Source organism: Lycorma delicatula, chromosome 1 (assembly GCF_047948215.1).
Source record: "Lycorma delicatula isolate Av1 chromosome 1, ASM4794821v1, whole genome shotgun sequence".
NCBI lineage: Eukaryota > Metazoa > Arthropoda > Insecta > Hemiptera > Fulgoridae > Lycorma > Lycorma delicatula.
In genome coordinates, this window is record NC_134455.1 from 108783422 (window position 1) to 108803327 (window position 19906).

Genomic DNA, 19906 nt, shown 5'->3' on the forward strand with positions numbered 1-19906 from the left:
CATGCACTAGTCTGCATTTCTTATGGAGGTTGTGGCATAACACGAAAGTTGAGTCTGTATGAAATACAGAGGTTGGCGTCAATGGGTTAATCTTTATAATATTTGAAAGAAAGGTTTCGATTAAATTTTCTGTCTGTAATTACCAATTAGACAACCATAAAACATTTGAAAATACATTTTGAGATTGGTAGCGTATAGAATTATAAATGCCCGATTGGCTGTCACTAATAACTATGGAAATTCTTAAAAACATGAGACAGTCTATCTTATTCAGTTAGAAATTCTTAAAAAATTACTGTCACAGATTACATGATAAAAGCTATTACTACGTTAAGCACTACAAAAAATTCTCAGTTATGTCTTTATTTCATTGGGGTTTTTGTGAATTTAAAAGAAGCAAACCAAGAAAATCATTTAGTGTTATTACTGGATTCAGTCTTTTTGTTTTTTTTTTTTTGGATGGCTATGTGAGCTATAACCGAATATCAACCTGTTAAAATTATCAACTTTTCTTGAACAAACATCACACACTGGATATTGGCAAGTAAAATAGCTCCTTTTCTTTTTTTTTATAAAACTAGGAGGTTAGGTTTTATCTCTTAATTCAGCTGATTATTGCAGTTTTAGAGAAAAACAAGTGATAATGTTGGTTTCATAGTAAATGCTACTACTAATAAAGAAGCTATCACACTGCTAATTAAAAAATAAAACTACTAACATTTTTTTTTATCATTAGATCTCTAAATACTTGTGGGAACCAAATTTCAAGATTTTTTAAAGTGTAATTTTTAGAGTCCTTGAACATTGTGGAAATGAAATAAGTAACTACCATTGAAAGTGAAGTATGAAATATTAGAGAACAAAGGTTATGAAAATTGGGAGCAAATAGTAACACATAGGTGTTACTGTTTACCAGTCTGAGAATAAATGAAACCATGTAAATGTCAATTATGAAGTTAAATGTAAATGTGATATGAATATTTTTTCTAATTTGAATCATATGTTGTGAAAATAATTCAAATACTGGTTACAGCATTCATATTGTCATTTTTGAAACACTTCTTTTATAAAGTCTATTTTTTCTTTACTAGGTTGGCACAACGTTTATGTGAAATATCTAGACTTCAGAATTTAAAAACAGACCTGGGAACAATGATGGCACTTAGTGAAAAATCAAACAATGATATTCGAGCTTGTCTTGCTCTTTTACATTGTTTACAAACCAAATCAGGGAATGTGATCAAGTTGGCTCAGATTAATAATACAACAGTTGGAACAAAAGACATTCAGAAAGGACTTTTTACAGTTTGGCAGGAAATATTTCAGATTAAAAATTCAGACAGGTTTGTGTATGTTAAATTATTTTTTTTTAGACTCATCTTCACAGTAACATTGGGTTTAGGCAAGAATAGTTTATTTTTTCCTCCTAGATACTCTTGGGATCAGTTTACTGACTTGGAATGAGTATATTGACTGTTAATGCTATATGTTTTCTAGTATCTTGTAATTAATAATTAGTTACAAGATTTGTTTATGAAAATCAAAGTAGGGGGGGCTTAATATAAACTTACCAGTTTTTATTAAAATCTTTTTGAATATATGGATTCATCATAAACTATAAACATACTATGTAAGGTAATTCATTGCTGTTGTTAGATGCAAAAACTAGTCATTATCAACTGAATTAAATGCTGGGTTCAGTTAAGCTGTATTAAATCCATCATGTTAAAAATTATATTTTACATGATTATTTTCAGAATTAAATTTTCTACATTTCTATTACAAAGTTTTCTTATGTTAAACCCAAAAACACGTTATTTTTTACCCCCAATTTTTGTATTTTACGTCAGATATCTAAAACTAATGGAGGTACAGTTCTTGGATCTACTTTTTTAATATTTTCAGGTAACTAAACCATAAATAACTAAATTTACCCCTTAATTTACCTTCTCAAAGTTTCAGGAAGTATTCATTTCCCTGGGGGAACTGAAATCCGGGTGAAATCTTTCACTAGCCTAACTTGCTAAAACAAAGAACTTGCTAGTCTAACTTGGTAAAATAGAATCAATAAATGTTCATAATTTAAAACGTAAATAAACATTAAATCATTTTAAACAAATTTCTTTTAACAATAAATTCAATTTACATAAATTCAATTACTATTTTACTAATAGTAATGGTTCAGTAAGTGTAATTTATCATGTAGCTTTCAAGAGCTTATGTCAGAGAATATGAAAATAGAAATCTGTAGCATATGAAAAATGCCATGCCTGACTGGGATTTAAACCTTGGACCATCTGATGGCCGTAGGTACATCTGCCTTTTAAGTAATACTTTCGCTTCCATCTTACCCACTTCCTTCCTCTTCTAAAGAAGGAGGTCCAGGGGTACAAGTCTCTATGCACCCAACTAATACAGGCTCTCTTCCCCTCTTCAGAAGGGTGGACCAGAGTGCGGCTCCATGCAGTACTTCTGAGAGCACCACCTGAGACAAGAACATCCTCTCAATGTGCAGGAACCTCGATGTTGGACACTATCCAACCGAAGCAACAGTTTTCTCAGCTTTGATCAATACTTCAACTGCATGTCTCTGGAACATGGTGTTCTTGTCTATCCACACCTCAAGGTATTTCACTTCAGGAGTAGTGTGGGGTCTCGTACCCCACACTTCTTTGGGGTACAAGATCACAAAGTGTCTATAAAAGGATTTCCCCCTTCTGACAGGAAAAAACACACTACAGGAGACCAGGGGGCCGAGCCATCTGGCTAGATGGGAATGGCAACCAAAGCAAGCCCTGCAACCCTGGGGTAGACTCCAGGATTCACCTGGGCCCCAGGGGTCCAGACAATGAAGTGAGCCCGACCAGCTTAATATATTATAATTTTGTAAATTGTATCATTTTTTACCTGCTTTGATCATAGACATTGATTTAAAGGTTCTGTTTAATTAGGGGGCCTTTGATAAGGTGCACCCGTAACTTAAAATTGTATAATGTAAAGTAAAATAGTAACTTACTCAACTTACAGAAGTTAATTGAATTAACTCTTTAGAGGAGATAACAGAGTTGTGAAAATTTTATTAAATTATTCTAATGTTAAAAAAATAAATAATCTAGAAATGATGCCTGCATCTGAAATTAATTTTTGTAGATGGAAGTCAGTGCTGCAAACGGTCCAAGGATGTGGTGATTATGACAGATTAGCTCAAGGTGTTTATGAAAATTATCTTATGTTAAAGTTAAAAGGATCTTCTTTAAAATCTGTACGTAATTATGCTAATTGTTATTTACTAATATTATTTACTAAATCTCTTAAATTACACAATTTAATTCTGTGATGAAATGATTTTTGAATATTGAATAAAATAATTATTTTGTTGAAATGAAATAGAGATGGAATGAATTTTTTATTTTTAATTTATATGAATTTTTAACTTCTAATTTTGAAATTATACTGCACCAAAACCGTCATAGACCTTGTTCATCAGTTAATTTTGTTCAGATTCAGGTTGACTGATCTGAGGTCAGGACAAACATTCAAAGTACGTTGGTTAATTTAATTATTGCATCCTTTGCGTGAACATGAGTTCTGCCCACATAACTTAATAAATGTTACCATTAACACTAACTTTGTTTATATTAAATCATCCAGAGATGGTTAATCTGATCTGTAGAATGGGAAATGACTTTTAGATATATTGCTTGTAATTAGTAAGAACAATTTGAGTGCAAGTCAGATTTGTAAGCTTAAATTTCCTAAAATTTGGTGAATATCATTAAGATTATCATCTTCATAGTAATTTGACTAAGTAATAAGTAAGAAGTAAGAAATTTTATGTTAGATAAAATACTTCTTACTTATTACTTAGTCAAACAGGAAAGCCTTTTCTGCTGACAAGATAGGATTACCAAATATTGACGATCGTGTGTCATAAAACGCAATCTTATACTCTTTGTATGAATTTATTTTTAGAATTGGGCTACTTAAGCAGTTTAATTCTGTAGGATTTTCACTTTCTCCAGAATATTCTGTGTGATTACTTAGCTGAAATAAATGAACTTTTAAAATTTTTGAAAGCTGTTAGTATGAAAGTAAGTAATGAAAAACTGAATTTTGCTCAAGGAAATCTGAGTTCCTTTTGAATTGCTAAAAGAATTCTAATATGAAACTTTTTAAGTACTCTTTCTGCTTTAATTTTTATCCTATGACATTATAATTCATAGGATGTAATATAATTCAGTTTTTCATTTGAATAAGTAAATGGGTAGAACCTATCAAATTCACAATTTTAAATAAAAATAATATTAGTTCTGAATTTTATTGTTTCTTTATACTAAAATTTAAAGTAGGGGCATAGTCCTTGCTTGAAAGTGGAAAAAACATTTCCTTATAAAAGTTCTTTTAAATTATTTTTTTTTTACTTTTAGTCTTGCTAATTTAATTTTGTTAGAAATGGCATTCTGCGTGTGAGTAAAAAACAAAAAAATTTTTCTGAAATTGTGTTACAGAAGATATGACAACCTATATGTGACTAAAATTTCAAGAATTTTGATTGAGTTTCTTCCAGAATGTTTGTAGGTTTTCCAGTAAATATGTAACTAAAATTTCAGTCAGAATCAATACAAGTTTGTGCCATTAATTTTCTCTAAAAAAAAAGGAATTTTTTTTCTTTCAGTTTTGTCTGACATTTTTCAATACTACAATGCATAGTCATATACAAGGTTAAATAAAAAAAATACATGGAATTTTTTATTCATTCATTGATATTGATTTTGTGTCACCTTCAAATTATTCCTTTTCAGATATAATACATCTGTGCCATTGCTTCTGGAATGCAATTTCCAATATGGCATTTAGTTCCTGCAGTGATTCTGTTTTTCTCTCTTCAAAGTTGCCATGTCACCATTCATGGTTCTTTTCAGCTTGGGGAATAGGAAGAAGTCATTGGAGGCCATGTCGAGTGAATATGGAGGTTGAGGCATCATAACGGTGTCAGTGTTTTTGGCAAAAAGTTCATGAACAAGCTGTGAAGTGTGAACAAGCCACAGATTGTTTCTCCATAAATCTGGGTGTTTTCTTTGGATTGCTTCACGCAAATGGCGTAGAACTTCCAGGTAGTAATCCTTATTGATTCGGTAGTGATTTGACGATTGTCCAGATGACTTCTTTGAATTTTCTTGAATTTTTCTTGTCATCAGATGTTGATGTGCATCCAGGGTGTGCTCTTCATCTTCATCCATAAATTAAAAATTGCCGACCATACCAAAACACATGTAGTAACAAAAAATAAAAAAAATTGTGACAATTTGACTTTACAGCATGGACAATTAAAAAATTCCACATATTTTGATCAAACCTTGTATTTTATGTTTAGAGACTTAATGCTTATAAATTTCTTAAACTTCTTTATCTTTTGCCAACCAACACATCTCAATTTCTATTCCTCTTTAATCCTCTTTAAGGATTTAACAATCTCTAATGATCTCTAAGTGGCAAAAAGCAACTTGTTGTTACCTTTTTGCCTTATACAACTATTGACTGAATTTTTTATATAGCATGGTGGATCATTCACATGTAATGCTTTGTTTAGCCATGTTATGAAATTCTGCAGTAGTCTCATAAATTAAACAGAATATATTTTTTATGTTTAAGTAAATTTTGAATTTTGTATGATTAAGGCAGGAGAAATATATTGTAATTATTGTGGGAGTAATGAAAATATTTTGGTGTATCGCTAATGTGGAGGATTTTATTTGTGAATGCCTTTGTATGAGTAATTCTGAAAATTAAGATCTCGTAAAATTGTCTGCAACCAGAATCTCACTTTTGAGTGAAAAAAGCTTGGAATGATGCCAAATTACAAACTTAGCCTCAGACTTCCTGATCCAGTACTGCAAAGGATCTTAGGAGGATCTTAGGAGGATCTCTGTTTATTATTGGACGTGCAATGTTCTGGACACTTTGTAGGAAACTACCTAGCTTCCAGAGATATATTGCTACAAACAAAGGGTGCAGCTCTCTGCAGTTCCTAATATTAAAAGCTGCTCTAGAATGTCTGGAATTTTTCTTATTCCTTTTACATTTTTATTATGATAAACAATCCTTTATAAAATTCTTCATTTAATTGCTTTTTTTGTTTTGTTACATGAATTATTTTGTCTGTTATTAAATAATCTTTGTTTTCTTTTTTAGATATCAGAAGGATTAGATTGGTTTATTCACTATGATATAATGTCTTCATCAATTCATGTGACCCAAAATTATACAGCTTATGCTTATCTGGCTTATCCATTTTTGAAATGGCATTTCTTATTTGCTGGTAGAATATGGCCTAAACTTACTTTTCCATCATTAGGATATGAGGTAAGTCAGTTGACTATATGTCAGCCTATTGACTCTCACTTTATTAATTTTTGAACTATTTTACGTTTGTTACTTTATGAAATACCTTGATTATTTACCTTGTGAAGTGGAAATAGACAGAACATTGTATCAGAAGTACTTTGATTTAAATATTGTGAATAACTTAGAGAATGTTGTTTGCAACCTTAAAGTAAAGAGGACCATGCCACTATAAATTAAATTTTCTTAGCCTTTTAAAGAAACAGTCTTGAGGTAGGATATCAGCGGGACTGTCAGATGGATTAATGTGATGCCATTTGACATTAGAATAAAACTGTTGAATTTCTGAGAGTAATTAGCAATAAATATTTTCCTCCTTGATGATTCACCATGAATCCAATGAAGTGCAATCATAAAACCAGAAACAAATGAATTTCATCAATGTGAAAAATATAACCGCTTGATGAATGGTGAAATCCTAGACTTAGAAAAGAGTAGGTTGGATGAACTCTTGTAGGTTGTACAACTCTTGCCCCACTTTTTCTTTGCTTGGGTAATTCCTTGTTTTGTATGCTGGTTGCATTAGAAAGAAAGTAAACAATTATTCTTAGGTTAGATTGCTAGACTGTGGATACCGGTGTTCTTTGGTTGTTAGGTTTCAATTGACCCAACTACCAAAGAAGGTAGTTGGGTAAACTGGTTTCATGTTTACCAGTACATTTACACTTACACTGCATCTACGTCAGGCCTGGGAAGTTTGTAGCAGTAAATTGCATTTACTTAAACCCAGATCCAGCAGTAGCTTGAAATCAGTAGTATTTTTTCACAGCACAGCACACTACCTCTCATAATATATGAAAGGGGCATGTTAATGGTTGTTTCTATTATTTTACATATAATTTACATTAGGACAAAAGTAGAAAATCATACTTTTAAAAGCATTTGCCACATCTCAGTGTATAGAAATCATAAGGTATTCAGTTTGTTCAGAACAGATTTTCAGATTTTAATTAAAACAATTTGTGGTCTAATCTTAATTATATTTAGATGATTAATGAATTAAATCAAATTCAGACTATTAATAATTTATGTCAGGAGAGTTCATGTGTTTTGTATGAAAAAGATTGAAGAAAGATTATCAAAATATCAGATAAAAGGTACAAGATAACTAAAAAAAAAAAAAAGTATTTTATTCCCCTTGCACACTATTAGTTGTTTAAGTAGAGGACTCTTAACTCTATTCAGTTTCCTTTTAAACCAACAAACAAAAAAGTTGAAAAATAGCTTTCTTTAAAGATAACTGCACAAGTATACACCACATAAATCTCTTGTATTACTTTTAAAAAGGAGGCCAATATTTACACATTCATACAGAGCTGGTATGAATATATTTTCCACATTAATAATATAATCTCAATAAAAAGAGTAAAAGAATCATTAACAAGTTTTGTTAATATAGTAAAATGACGCATGAGTGGAAAAATAATAAAATGGAACACATGAATAAAAACCATAGTACAGTATTTCTTCTCATAATCTATTCATAAGTATAATTTATCACAAAGTATGTAGATTTGCTTAACGGCAATCTATTTTCAAAATGTATCTTACCTTAAATTTTTTAAGATATTCAGGCCCCCTTACCTACCCCCATAAGCTTCTATTTGCTAGGTACGTAAATGTTGAAGCAATGTAACAACTGAATTGTTGTGTTGTTTAAAATTTATTTTATTCCAGAAAAACATGAAAAACCATAATGTGTCTATTATTGTTTTTCTAGGCAACTAAGTCCTCTCAGTTAACAAAAAATTAAATACTGTGATATTCAAACCTTTTTTTTTCAAAATGTGTTTTGCTAGGCACATAATACACAAATGTTGAAGCAATGTAACAACTGAATTGTCTATTATTGTTTTTCTAGGCAACTAAGTCCTCTTAGACCTTTTTTTCAGAGTCAGCACTGAATAACACTACAGTACTGAAGGTTTTTTGCAAGATGAATTCTACCATAAGAAAAAATTAAAATAATTCTGTTGTACAAGAGATGAAATATTTATGGGTCCTCATCTAACATTACCTTCAACTACCAAAATGTTTTAGTGAATGAATAATTATTAAAATCTATGTAAATAAAATTAAACCTTTTTGTACATGTATCAGTGTCTTGCTGGTCTTTTTATCCTGCCTTAGCACCTAAAAAAAACCTGATGCAAGTAAGACTTTTGTACTTTGTACTATTTCTATCAGCTAATTTTCACTTTTTATCGTAACAGAAGTAACAATTTTTTCTGCTTCTATGGGGAATAGTAATGCACGACCACCAGGTGAATTGAGGTACTCCTGCTGGTATTATACTTTATTTTAGCATTTCAGAATGCTTTAGTGAGCATTTAAAAATTATTTACTTACTAAATCGTCATAAATAATATTTTTACTGGTGATATATTTATAGGTGACATATTTACAGGTGATTTCAATCCATTCTTGAAATCTGAATTAGTACTACAATGCATAAAATATGCAGATGTACTACCCGCCATCTAATCTGACATTGCTGAAAGAACAATCTGAAAATGAAGTAGATCAACATCATGAACTTAATGATTTATATAACTTTATATACAATTATAATCAAATTAAAATGAATCTAAATCTATTTTATATACAAATGTATTATATAATTGTTTCTTTCATATCGACTGCATGAACTAAGGAAATGGATAAAGACGCCATAACTGAGGAATATGCTGAATTCCAAGCTCTTTCATCAGGCCATCAACATCAGTAGAATTGTATAATAAATTTTTCATAGTAAGATGGGTTGAAAAAAGTGAAATTTTATTTTGTGTTCTAAACACAGTAAAATTGTTTTTTCTGCTGAAAGATTTGTCGCAGTCTAGACCTCAGAAGTTCAGCTTGATCCTTTGATTAAATCGTGAACTAAATCATAAGTTCATGATGTTGAATTAAATGAGAAGATTTAAAAATCAGATATAGGAAGAAATTCTTCAACGTCATCTGCCTCATTTTCACAGTGTTCCAGCAATGTCAGATTAGATGGTGAGCATGTGTATTAACACATGCGGCGTTAATACATTTTTTAATATATTTTTTCAATTTTTTGACTAAAAGGTGTATATTCATTTTTTATGTTATATTTATCAGGTAATAATTTTATATAATTTGTTTATAGTAACCGATGTCGGTTACCATTAGCATATGACAATGAATTATAAACAGCCATCTTTTGGAACCAGAAACATAAAAACTAGATAAAACTAAAGAATTTATAGATAATAATTTTTCTAAAATCAAAAATACTTTAATCGTAAGTTATCCCAGATGATAAAACGAAAAATAAATTTAAAAAAAAATTTATTTATTTTTTAAGCCAATTTTTGGTTAATATATTAAAGGACTAATTAAATTAAATAACACAATTTATAATATAACACCGTGGTTATAATATTTTACATAACATTAACATAATACAAAATGCACATTTCTGTAACATGTACTCTAATAGACTTAAATAACTTTAACTAGCATTAAAAACCATCTGAACAACAGTAATGAAATAAACATTATACAAACGAATTAATGTCATCAAAATATGTTGTTAATGCAGTTAAACAAACACTTGGGTTGGCTATGGGTGAACCGTTGTTGGCAATTTTGGGAGAGATATATTTGCATCTTTAGAAGATTCTTATATCAATAAAATTCTGACTCAGCATAATATATTATTGTATAAATGGTATGTAGATGATACTATAATTATATTATCGTGTTATAAAAATATAACACCTGCATATGCTACTAATAACAAATTAATTCCAAATTTGATAAACAGGGAGTGTACAGTCTTGTTTGTGATTGCGACTTTATATACGTGGTATGATGACTTTGCCAAACATATAATAGAATGTGGTCGTACATATAACCTTAGATATACAAATTTAATTAATGAACAAATATTTTTTAAAGACGATATATTATTTAAAAACATACTAAACATAAATACAAAGAAGTAATAATTTAATTTAATAATTATCTCTTTGATAACACGGTTCCATTTGATTTTATTTAATCAATTTGATTATATTAATTAATTTATTTAAAAAAAGGTACTTAGGTTTTATATAAAAAAATCAGATTTCTAATATCGGTAATTGCAAGAATTTCTAACAAACAGAAACACTGCGATGCAACAGATAAATATGTGAATACCATTCATTACTTGCAGAATACTCTTAGATTCTTTTTTTTTTGTCTTCATTTGACTGTCATTTGACAGCTCTCCAAGATTCCCTATCTAGTGCTAGTCGTTTCATTTCATTATACCCTCTACATCCTACATCACTAACAATTTGTTTTACATATTCCAAACGTGGCCTGCCTACACAATTTTTCCCTTCTACCTGGCCTTCCAATATTAAAGCCACTATTCCAGGATGCCTTAGTATGTGGGCTCTAAGTCTGTCTCTTCTTTTAACTATATTTTTCCAAATGCTTCTTTCTTCATCTATTTGCCGCAATACATCTTCATTTGTCACTTTATCCACCCATCTGTATTTTAACATTCTCCTATAGCACCACATTTCAAAAGCTTCTAATCTTTTCTTCTCAGATGCTCTGATCGTCTAAGTTTCACTTCCATATAAAGCGACACTCTAAACATACACTTTCAAAAATATTTTCCTGACATTTAAATTAATTTTTAACAAATTATATTTGTTACTGAAGGCTCGTTTAGCTTGTGCTATTCGGCATTTTATATCACTCCTGCTTCGTCCATCTTTAGTAATTCTACCTCCCAAATAATAATTATCTCCATAATCTTTTCTCCTCCTATTTTCACATTCAGCAGTCCATCTTTTGTTTTGTTCTTGTTTATTTTCATGCGATAGTTCTTGCGTAGGACTTCATCTATGCCGTTCATTGTTTCTTCTAAATCCTTTTTACTCTTGGCTAGAATTACTATATCATCAGCAAATCGTAGCATCTTTATCTTTTCACCTTATTGAACCCTAATTTTTTTAAAATGCTGAACATTTTATTCCAGTCTACGTTATCGAATGCCTTTTCTAGGTCTATAAACGCCAAGTATGTTGGTTTGTTTTTCTTTAATCTTCCTTCTACTATTAATCTGAAGCCTAAAATTGCTTCCCTTGTCCCTATACTTTTCCTGAAACCAAATTGGTCTTCTCCAAACACTTCTTCCACTTTCCTCTCAATTCTTCTGTATAGAATTCTAGTTAAGATTTTTGATGCGTGACTAATTGTTCTGTATTCTTCACATTTATCTGCCCCTGCTTTCTTTGGTATCATTACTATAACACCTTTTTTTGAAGTCTGACTGGAATTCCCCTTTTTCATAAATATTACACACCAGTTTGTATAATCTATCAATCGCTTCCTCACCTCCACTGCGCAGTAATTCCACAGGTATTCCGTCTATTCCAGGAGCCTTTCTGCCATTTAAATCTTTTAATGCTCTCTTAAATTCAGATCTCAGTATTGTCACATTATTAGATTTTAATTTATGTACTCCAAAATTTTCCTTAATTTTCCTGTATGCTCCGTCTATTTTACCAATGTTCATTTCTCTTTCCACTTCTGAACACTTTTCTTTAATCCACTCTTTTTTCGCCATTCTTCTTAAAAATCTTCTTTACCTCCTCTTCCTCAAGCTTCTCTAAATTCCAATCGGTGGAATTTAGAGAAGATTCATCTGACACCTTTTCTTCAGGTTTTTAAACCCCAATCTACATTTCATTATCATCAAATTATGGTTGCTATCAATGTCTGCTCCAGGGTAAGTTTTGCAGTCAACGAGTTGATTTCTAAATCTTTGCTTAACCATGATATAATCTATCTGATACCTTGCAGTATCGCCTGGCTTTTTCCAAGTGTATATTCTTCTATTATGATTTTTAAATTGGGTGTTGGCAATTACTAAATTATACTTCGTGCAAAACTCTATAAGTCGGTCCCCTCTTTCATTCCTTTTGCCCAGCCCGTATTCACCCACTATCTTCTTGTTCATCATGAAACCTACTCCTGCTCGCCCATTATTTGACGCTGAATTAATTACTCTAAAATCACCTGACCAAAAGTTGCCTTCCTCTTCCCACCGAACCTCACTAATTCCTACTATATCCACATTCATCCCATCCATTTCCCTTTTTAAATTTCTAGCCTACCAACCTTTTTCAAGCTTCTAACATTCCACGCTCCGACTCGTAGAATGTTATTTTTTAGTTTTCTGGTGACCCCTTCCTTAGTAGTCCCCACCCGGAGATCCGAACGGGGGACTATCTTACGTCCGGAATATTTTACCAAGGAAGGCGCCTCATTATTGTTGTGTGAAAATGCAGAGAGCCACATTTTCTTGGAAAAAAAACAGCTGTAGTTTTCCATTGCTTTCAGCTGCGCAGTACTCAGAGGACTGAGTGATGTTGATATGGCCATTTAAGTCATTGTGACTCACGCCCCTAACAACTGAAAGAGCTGCTGCCCTCTTTCAGGAATCATTCCTTAGTCTGGCTCTGAACAGATACCTCTCTGATATGGTTGCACCTTCGGTCCAGCTACTCTGTATCCTTGAGCACTCAAGCCCCCTCACCAACGGCAAGGTCTCATGATTCTTAGATTCTGGAAGTCAAGAAAAATATTGTACAACCGAATTGGTGCACAAAATAGGACTTGATTTTACAAAACAATCTTTTGTTATCAGGTATCAATAATTCTTCTTTGTTTTTGCATTTTTTGTACAAAAAACAAAGTATTAATTTCTATTGAACAGATTATGTTGTCTTGAAATTGATGTAAAGTTCAATTTAATAAAAAATACCCTTTGTCTTATTATATATAAATTTACCACTTATTTTGTAATACGTACAGCTATTTCTTCTATTCACATTTTTTGAATGTGTGTTCTAAGTAGTGATTTTGATTTAAAAATCTATTGCAGTATATTAATCTGAGATTGGATTTTGGTTTTCTATTTAAAATTTCAGAATTAAACTTTGTGATAAAAATAATAAAGGAACAGATTTTTCTGTTGTAAATGAGACAAGAATATTATATTTTATACTTAAAGATTTAAAATATAAAGGATGACAGGATAAAAAATAAAACCAAGCTCATTTTACATTGTGTCATAAAGAGCTAAAAATACAAGAAAAGTCATTAGTGTAATTATACTGAGAGAGTTAAACAAACTGGAATGGCAATGTTCCTAAAAGATAAAGACTAAAAGATCAGAACAAAATAGAGAAAAGTTTTTCTTTTTTTTTGTATAAAAATAAAGGAGGAAATAAGAGTGAATAAACATACCTTAATGAGTTTTCTTCATTGCCAGTCTTGTAAACATCCCTCTGTATGCATAATGCATCAGTTCATTAACAACTCAATGAGCTCTGTGCCATGGTGATACTGCACGTCCTGTTTCTTGAGAGACCCCTGTGTCTACTTACTGTACTGTAATGCTTAATAGGTGCTATATTGTATGATATAAATGCATTAGGTCTTCTATATATGTCAGTAGTGGGGCTCTTATTATTAGGTTACTTTATTGAATAGAGATTACAATTTGTTGTTTCTCATGTATTTGTGTATACTATGTAACATTAAATGTTAATTATTAGCAGAATTTTTTGTAGTTATTTCTTGTCTAATGTGTAATATATCTTGGAGATTCTTAAAGATTTTAGGATATAAAAATGAGCTATGAGATCATTCTTTAGAGCTAGTAAGTATAAATTAAATTTTTTAATAATTTCATTGTTTTACTTTGTTTTAAAGCTATGTTTAAAAAAAAAGATTGAAATGAAGCTATTGAACTTTCTACTGTTGTACATACAGATAGTAATTTAATTCTTTCTTCATCTTTAAATTGAACGTTATTAATATATTAATGATTTCTTTTTACCTATTTATTTTAATAAAAGGAATATTTTTTCATATGAAAAGAAAAGTAATAAAAATGTTCTGGAATGATTTATTAAATCAGTAGTGATAAAAATAATTCAAAACACCCTATTGAAGTCAGTATGCTGTTTTATCTTTATCAATAACTTTTAATATCTTTATCAATAACTTTTAACCATATTGATTGCAGTAGTCAACTGTTGTAACAAAGACTTTTCACTGAAAAATAGGAAACATTTTCTTATTTTGCCCATAATAAATGCACAGTAGCATTGTTCTTTTAAAATAGGACATGACCATTTTTAAATCAAGCCATGTATTCTATCTAACAATCACTAACTGAATTCATCAACAGATTGTGCTACCATCTGCAACACTGAGAAAATTACTCTATTATTTTTAGCATATCTGTTTGTGACAGATTTACTTACAAATGATGGAGGGGGACAAGAGGCACCTTGAATTTTGGTAATCCATAAAAGGGGTGTTGTCAGTTGGTGGCAGCTTAGCCAGGCTGACATCAACCTATTAAGGTTGACACGGGAAGGAAAGCTTCTTGAATTGACAATTGCTGGACCAGTCTAGAAGTTTTAACCTTGAATTGTCAAAATAATTATCAATTTGGAAAATAATTATCAGAATGACAAGCATTCTGATTGCCGTGGCTCAATCCCTGCACACGATCTGTTAAAATAATGGTTCTCTTAAATGGCTACTTTGTTTAAGCTGACAGCATAGTAAAACAAAAAAGTTAATAACCATAACAACAGTGTGATACAGTTTTAACTTTTTTGTTTTACTATATCAAAATGAATCATTATTCTACTGTTAGTCAAAAACTGTTCTTTTCTAATTCAAGTGATAATTCCAGGAACCTTTAACTCAATTATTTACTTATTGAACAGCAGTAGCAAGAATCTTGGCACTTGTGTAAAGAGATAGTATGGTTTGGATTTTTATTTTTTTAGCACCTTTTCTGTTTTTATTTTAGTTTTCTGTTGTTTATTTTAGTTTTCTCCCTTTACAACGTAGTATTGCTTTTATATACACTTACAAATTGTTTCTTTCTAAATAAATTTTTTTATTTATATCCATTATTTTAAAATTAAATAGTTTTTAATAAATTTATAATTAGTTCTTTCTATTTTGTGGATTAGAGTGATGATTGTTTTGGATGTTCACCATTAAAATTAAATAATGGTCCAGTCAATCGCAATCAAAAGTGCCAAACTACATCCTACACCCACCTAATTGTTTTTGAGTTATGTGAGATATAAACGTACATACAAACATCACACTGAAACTAGTCAGAATGGATTCAGGGATGGTCAAAATGGATATTTCCGTTGAAATATTCGTTGAAATAAAAACCAAGATTTTTTGTGATTGCAATACTTCCTTTACATCGTACAAGGAAGTAAAAAGGAATGCTGCTGTGAGGTGCATGGTGAATGTAGTAAAAAAATAAGTAAATAAATAAGAAATTGTTTCTATTTTTCTTTGCAGGTATAACTGCAAATAAATTTCTGTTGCCCAATATTGTTAAAATCAGCCTAGTAGATGTTGGTAAAATTCTTAATATTTTAAGTATAATACATACATTATTTCCTTGTATTGGCTTGTTGAATTGTACTGAACATTTCTTTTTCAAATTTTATTTTAATTTATTTATAAAACAATTCTATTTTGTTTAAAAAATTTCTATATTTTCTTTGTAATTTTTTTAATGAAAAAAGTCTTATATTCAACTGATAAAAAGAAATATTTCCATTCATTCCCATTTTTTTATCCGTACTTTATCAAATTTCTTTTATATATTTTGTATAAGTTCAACAGATGTGTAATAAATAAATTATCAATCATATCATAACCTGTTTTGTAGTTGATGACAAAAACAACAAGGACACAAGGATTACTAGATGAAATGCTACGAGGTATGTCACCAACTGTACGACCGTATGAGAGACGTGAGACATTGCTTTTAGATGTTATAGCTTTATTGTTGGAAATTATTGTTCCAAATCTTCGACCTGTAAGTATTTTTGAATCCAACTATTTTTTTTTTTGAATCCAATAAGTTAATTTCATAAATCTATATGTGTATTAACAAAACGTTTGTATCAACTCGTCTCTAATTCTTCCATTTTGATTAGTCAAATTAAATAAATATCAGAATTAGATTTGGATTCATAAATATCCATTTATCTTCTGAACCTGTAGTAGTTGCTTGAAATGTGCAGAGCACATAATATCTACATTTAATCAAAACATACTGTTACAAGACCTAATATCCTAATATAAAAGTCCTGAGTAATGAATTCCTGCCAATTAAGAAGAAAGTAGTAGAAAATATAATAAGTTCCATGAGAAGAGTTACTGGACCAGGGTAGGAATCTCATGGGAAAATGTGAGGATGGACGATCATTCTCATGCTTTGAGTTGGGTCCGATCCTGCAGGTAAAGAAAATAGGAGTATAAATACTCAGGGGAAGACCAGTTGACGATCAGTCTGCGAGAGAGTTCTAAGCGAGAAGTTATTCTAGTTTGAAGTGAGAGTATTCTGCAAGGAGATCAGTGAAGGAGTGAATTTCTAGTACAAGTTTGATGCGATTAAGGTGACGTCATGAGTAATTCCAGTGTGGACAGTACATAAAAACAAGAAATGGTTCGGTGAGTTACTGTTAGACTATAAATGAAAGAGATAATGCACTAAATTTTATTCGTATTAACAATTTTTTGTCAACAGCAAAGGTATTTGCAGTGAAGGAACTTACTTTACTTATCTTATCTATTGTACTATTGTTGTTAATGCAAGACTGATGGTTAAAAGCGTTAAGATTAGCATGCTAATCTCTTTTGTCAGTTGAACTGAATTCTGGTTTTCATATTTAACTTCCTGTAAATAAAATCCTGACAATTACTTTAAATTCTGTTTTGTATGTAATCACTGTTTAATAATAAAAAAAATAGTGATTACAGTGATTATTGTCATTTCTTTGTTGGTATTTTTGTATCATTTATTTTTTTTAAATTTACGTCATCTTGAATCTCAAAATTTCTTGATTCTTTTGTATTTCATTTTCAAAACTCTGGGAAGCAGATCAGATAGATCTCTGGGATGAAAGGGTTGAACCTCTGTGTGACCAGAGAGGAGCTGTGAATTGGATGGTTCCTTGCAGTTTCAAAATATTGTAGCCATTTTTTTTTTTTACTTAAAACAGCTCACTTGATTTTTTTGTCTTGTTGGGTGAACAAGTGTGCATCCACTATTTAGTCATTTTTTGTCTCCACCGCCAAGAAATTAATTCGCAATGCATTCCCTTTCACAATTTTATCAAGATATTCATCAGTTTTTTCTACTACAGTGCTCAAGAAATGTCAAAATTTTGGTTATTTTTTTAATTGCATTGCTGTTAGTCAGTTTTTTGTACCTACATTGTTGAGAATTTCATAAAATATCACTGATTCTTAATATTTATGAAATTCAGTTATATATTGACAAATTCAGTTATATATTGACAAACTATTTCCTACTAAGGTGTGCCATTCATTGGGTAGTTGCAGAAGTGACAGATTGGTTCCAAGTATCAGTGATTACATTTTACTGGCATTAAACAGTGTGGCAATGGCAGTGGAAGTTTATATTGCTAGTTAGTAGTAGTTGTAAACAAGTGTTTTATATTGTTCTGCACATGACTGTTTCTCTATAATCGTTATTTTATTTTTATTAGCTATTTAGCAGCTAATTTTGGAATAGCTGTCATATATTTTGTTCTCTTAGGATGCACTTTAATAAATTAATTATTCATATATTTGTATAAACTGTGTATTTATTATAAACTATAATTTTTTTTTAGGTAAGTGTACAGTTGTACAGTGATGAAGAAAAGAAAGACCTAAATAAAGTTGTTAATGTAATGCTTGACTATAATTTAAGTTATACTCAAGAGAGATCACAGGAAGGAAATTATGTTTTTAAACTTGATCCGTGAGTATTAATGCGATCTAGTTCCTGAATTTTGAATATATTGATAAATACAAGGCAATCATTTTATTGTGCACATCATGATACTATACACTATAATTTCACTATGAACTATATTACAGAGATACTCACATTTGATTTGATTCATGGAATGTAGCTATGCACAACTGTTAATATCTTAGAGGAAATATCTAGCTGGAAATGTCCACCATTTTCCTGAAGGCAGGTTCAAATCCTTTGCACCATATTTTTTGACACCCTTCATAGGACATCAGGGCTAATGGAATTCATTTCTGCAGTTATTGCTCACTTAGATCTTGTAGAGTATATAGTTTTGCTTGATATACTGCACATTTCAAAAAAACCAGAGAAAGAAATCTGGTGACAAGTCAGGGGGAACAAGGGGGTCCAGAGACCTTTTTAGATCCGATCACCAAAAATTTCTTCCAAAAATTCTATGTTGTTTTTGGATGCATGGCACATTGCCCTATCTCTTTGCAGGTAACAATAGCGTTCATCAGGCTGAAGAAGAGCTACAAATTGCATAATTATATCCTGATACGCCAGACTTTCACAGGTTTCTATAAAAAAAAAAATCAGGTTCAATATTTGTTGATAAATTACACACCAAACCCCTACCTTCAGTGAATACAGCGGCGATTCATGTAAGATTTGTGAATTTTGTGTTGACCAATATCTGTTCTGACTATTGATATAACCGCTAAGGTGAAAATACACTTCATTACTAAAAAACACATTCCGTATGCCCATCCCATTACTTTCCACCTGGTATCTTATTTTAACAGTCTCCAGAAATTTTATTTCCTGTACACAATGTATTTAGTATGCATGTAGATCTAATTTCTCTGCGGCCTTTTGTGCATTTGGAAAACGTTTCCTTGGAGACTGTTCAAGCAATAAAACCCACTGTGCTATTGAAAACGGCATGTTATTATTTACAAGGAACAGCCACTCAAATCACACGTTCTGAAATTGCAAAGACCATGTGCTCTGTACCATGTGCAAATGGTGCTCTGACCATTTTTGTACATAAAAATGATTTTTAATACTCACCTTTGTTGAAATAAGTATTGAATTGACATAAAACCTGATGAGGGTAAAATATGCAAACTACATATTTATTTACTACATTATTATTACATATTATTTATTTACTACATTTATTTTTTGAAGTTACAGAATTTGAAAACAGCATATTTACATTTCTTCAAATGTAAATTACATATTTTTTTACTATTTGTAAATGATTCTCTAATAAAAGTAAAACAGAAATTTGGTATACTTTAACTCAAACTCAGGTGTTTTCACTAGCCAGACTAGAGATGTGCATTTCCTATTTGTAATCTGTAAGTGCTTAATCGGCGGGGGGGAGGAGTATGACCCTTTAAAAATAAAATTATAAAAATTGTTTGGAGTTAACAAATTTTTTTAATTATTAAAAATTTAGTTATAGAAAACCAGTGGCAGTTTATCACATGACATTGTTCCAGCTAAAGTTGTATTGGAGGGTTCTATTTTGAATGATATTATGAGCATAAATGTAAATTTAGCTGTCCAGTATTGTATTCAGTAACATGATCCAATTACAGATTAAAAGAATATGTTTTAATGCAAAAGAAATAT

At 30.6% G+C, this 19906-nt stretch overlaps 1 protein-coding gene across 1 annotated transcript in view; it reads left to right on the plus strand.

Annotated features, from left to right (window-relative positions):
* Positions 1-19906, plus strand: part of cutlet (chromosome transmission fidelity protein 18 homolog) — a 170434-nt gene that overhangs the window by 48901 nt on the left and 101627 nt on the right. Inside the window, exons 13-17 of the mRNA XM_075354703.1 lie at positions 1092-1343; positions 3151-3262; positions 6193-6363; positions 16160-16309; positions 18135-18265. Of these exons, the coding sequence (XP_075210818.1) occupies positions 1092-1343; positions 3151-3262; positions 6193-6363; positions 16160-16309; positions 18135-18265 (816 nt within the window). The remainder of the gene's footprint in view (positions 1-1091; positions 1344-3150; positions 3263-6192; positions 6364-16159; positions 16310-18134; positions 18266-19906) is intronic.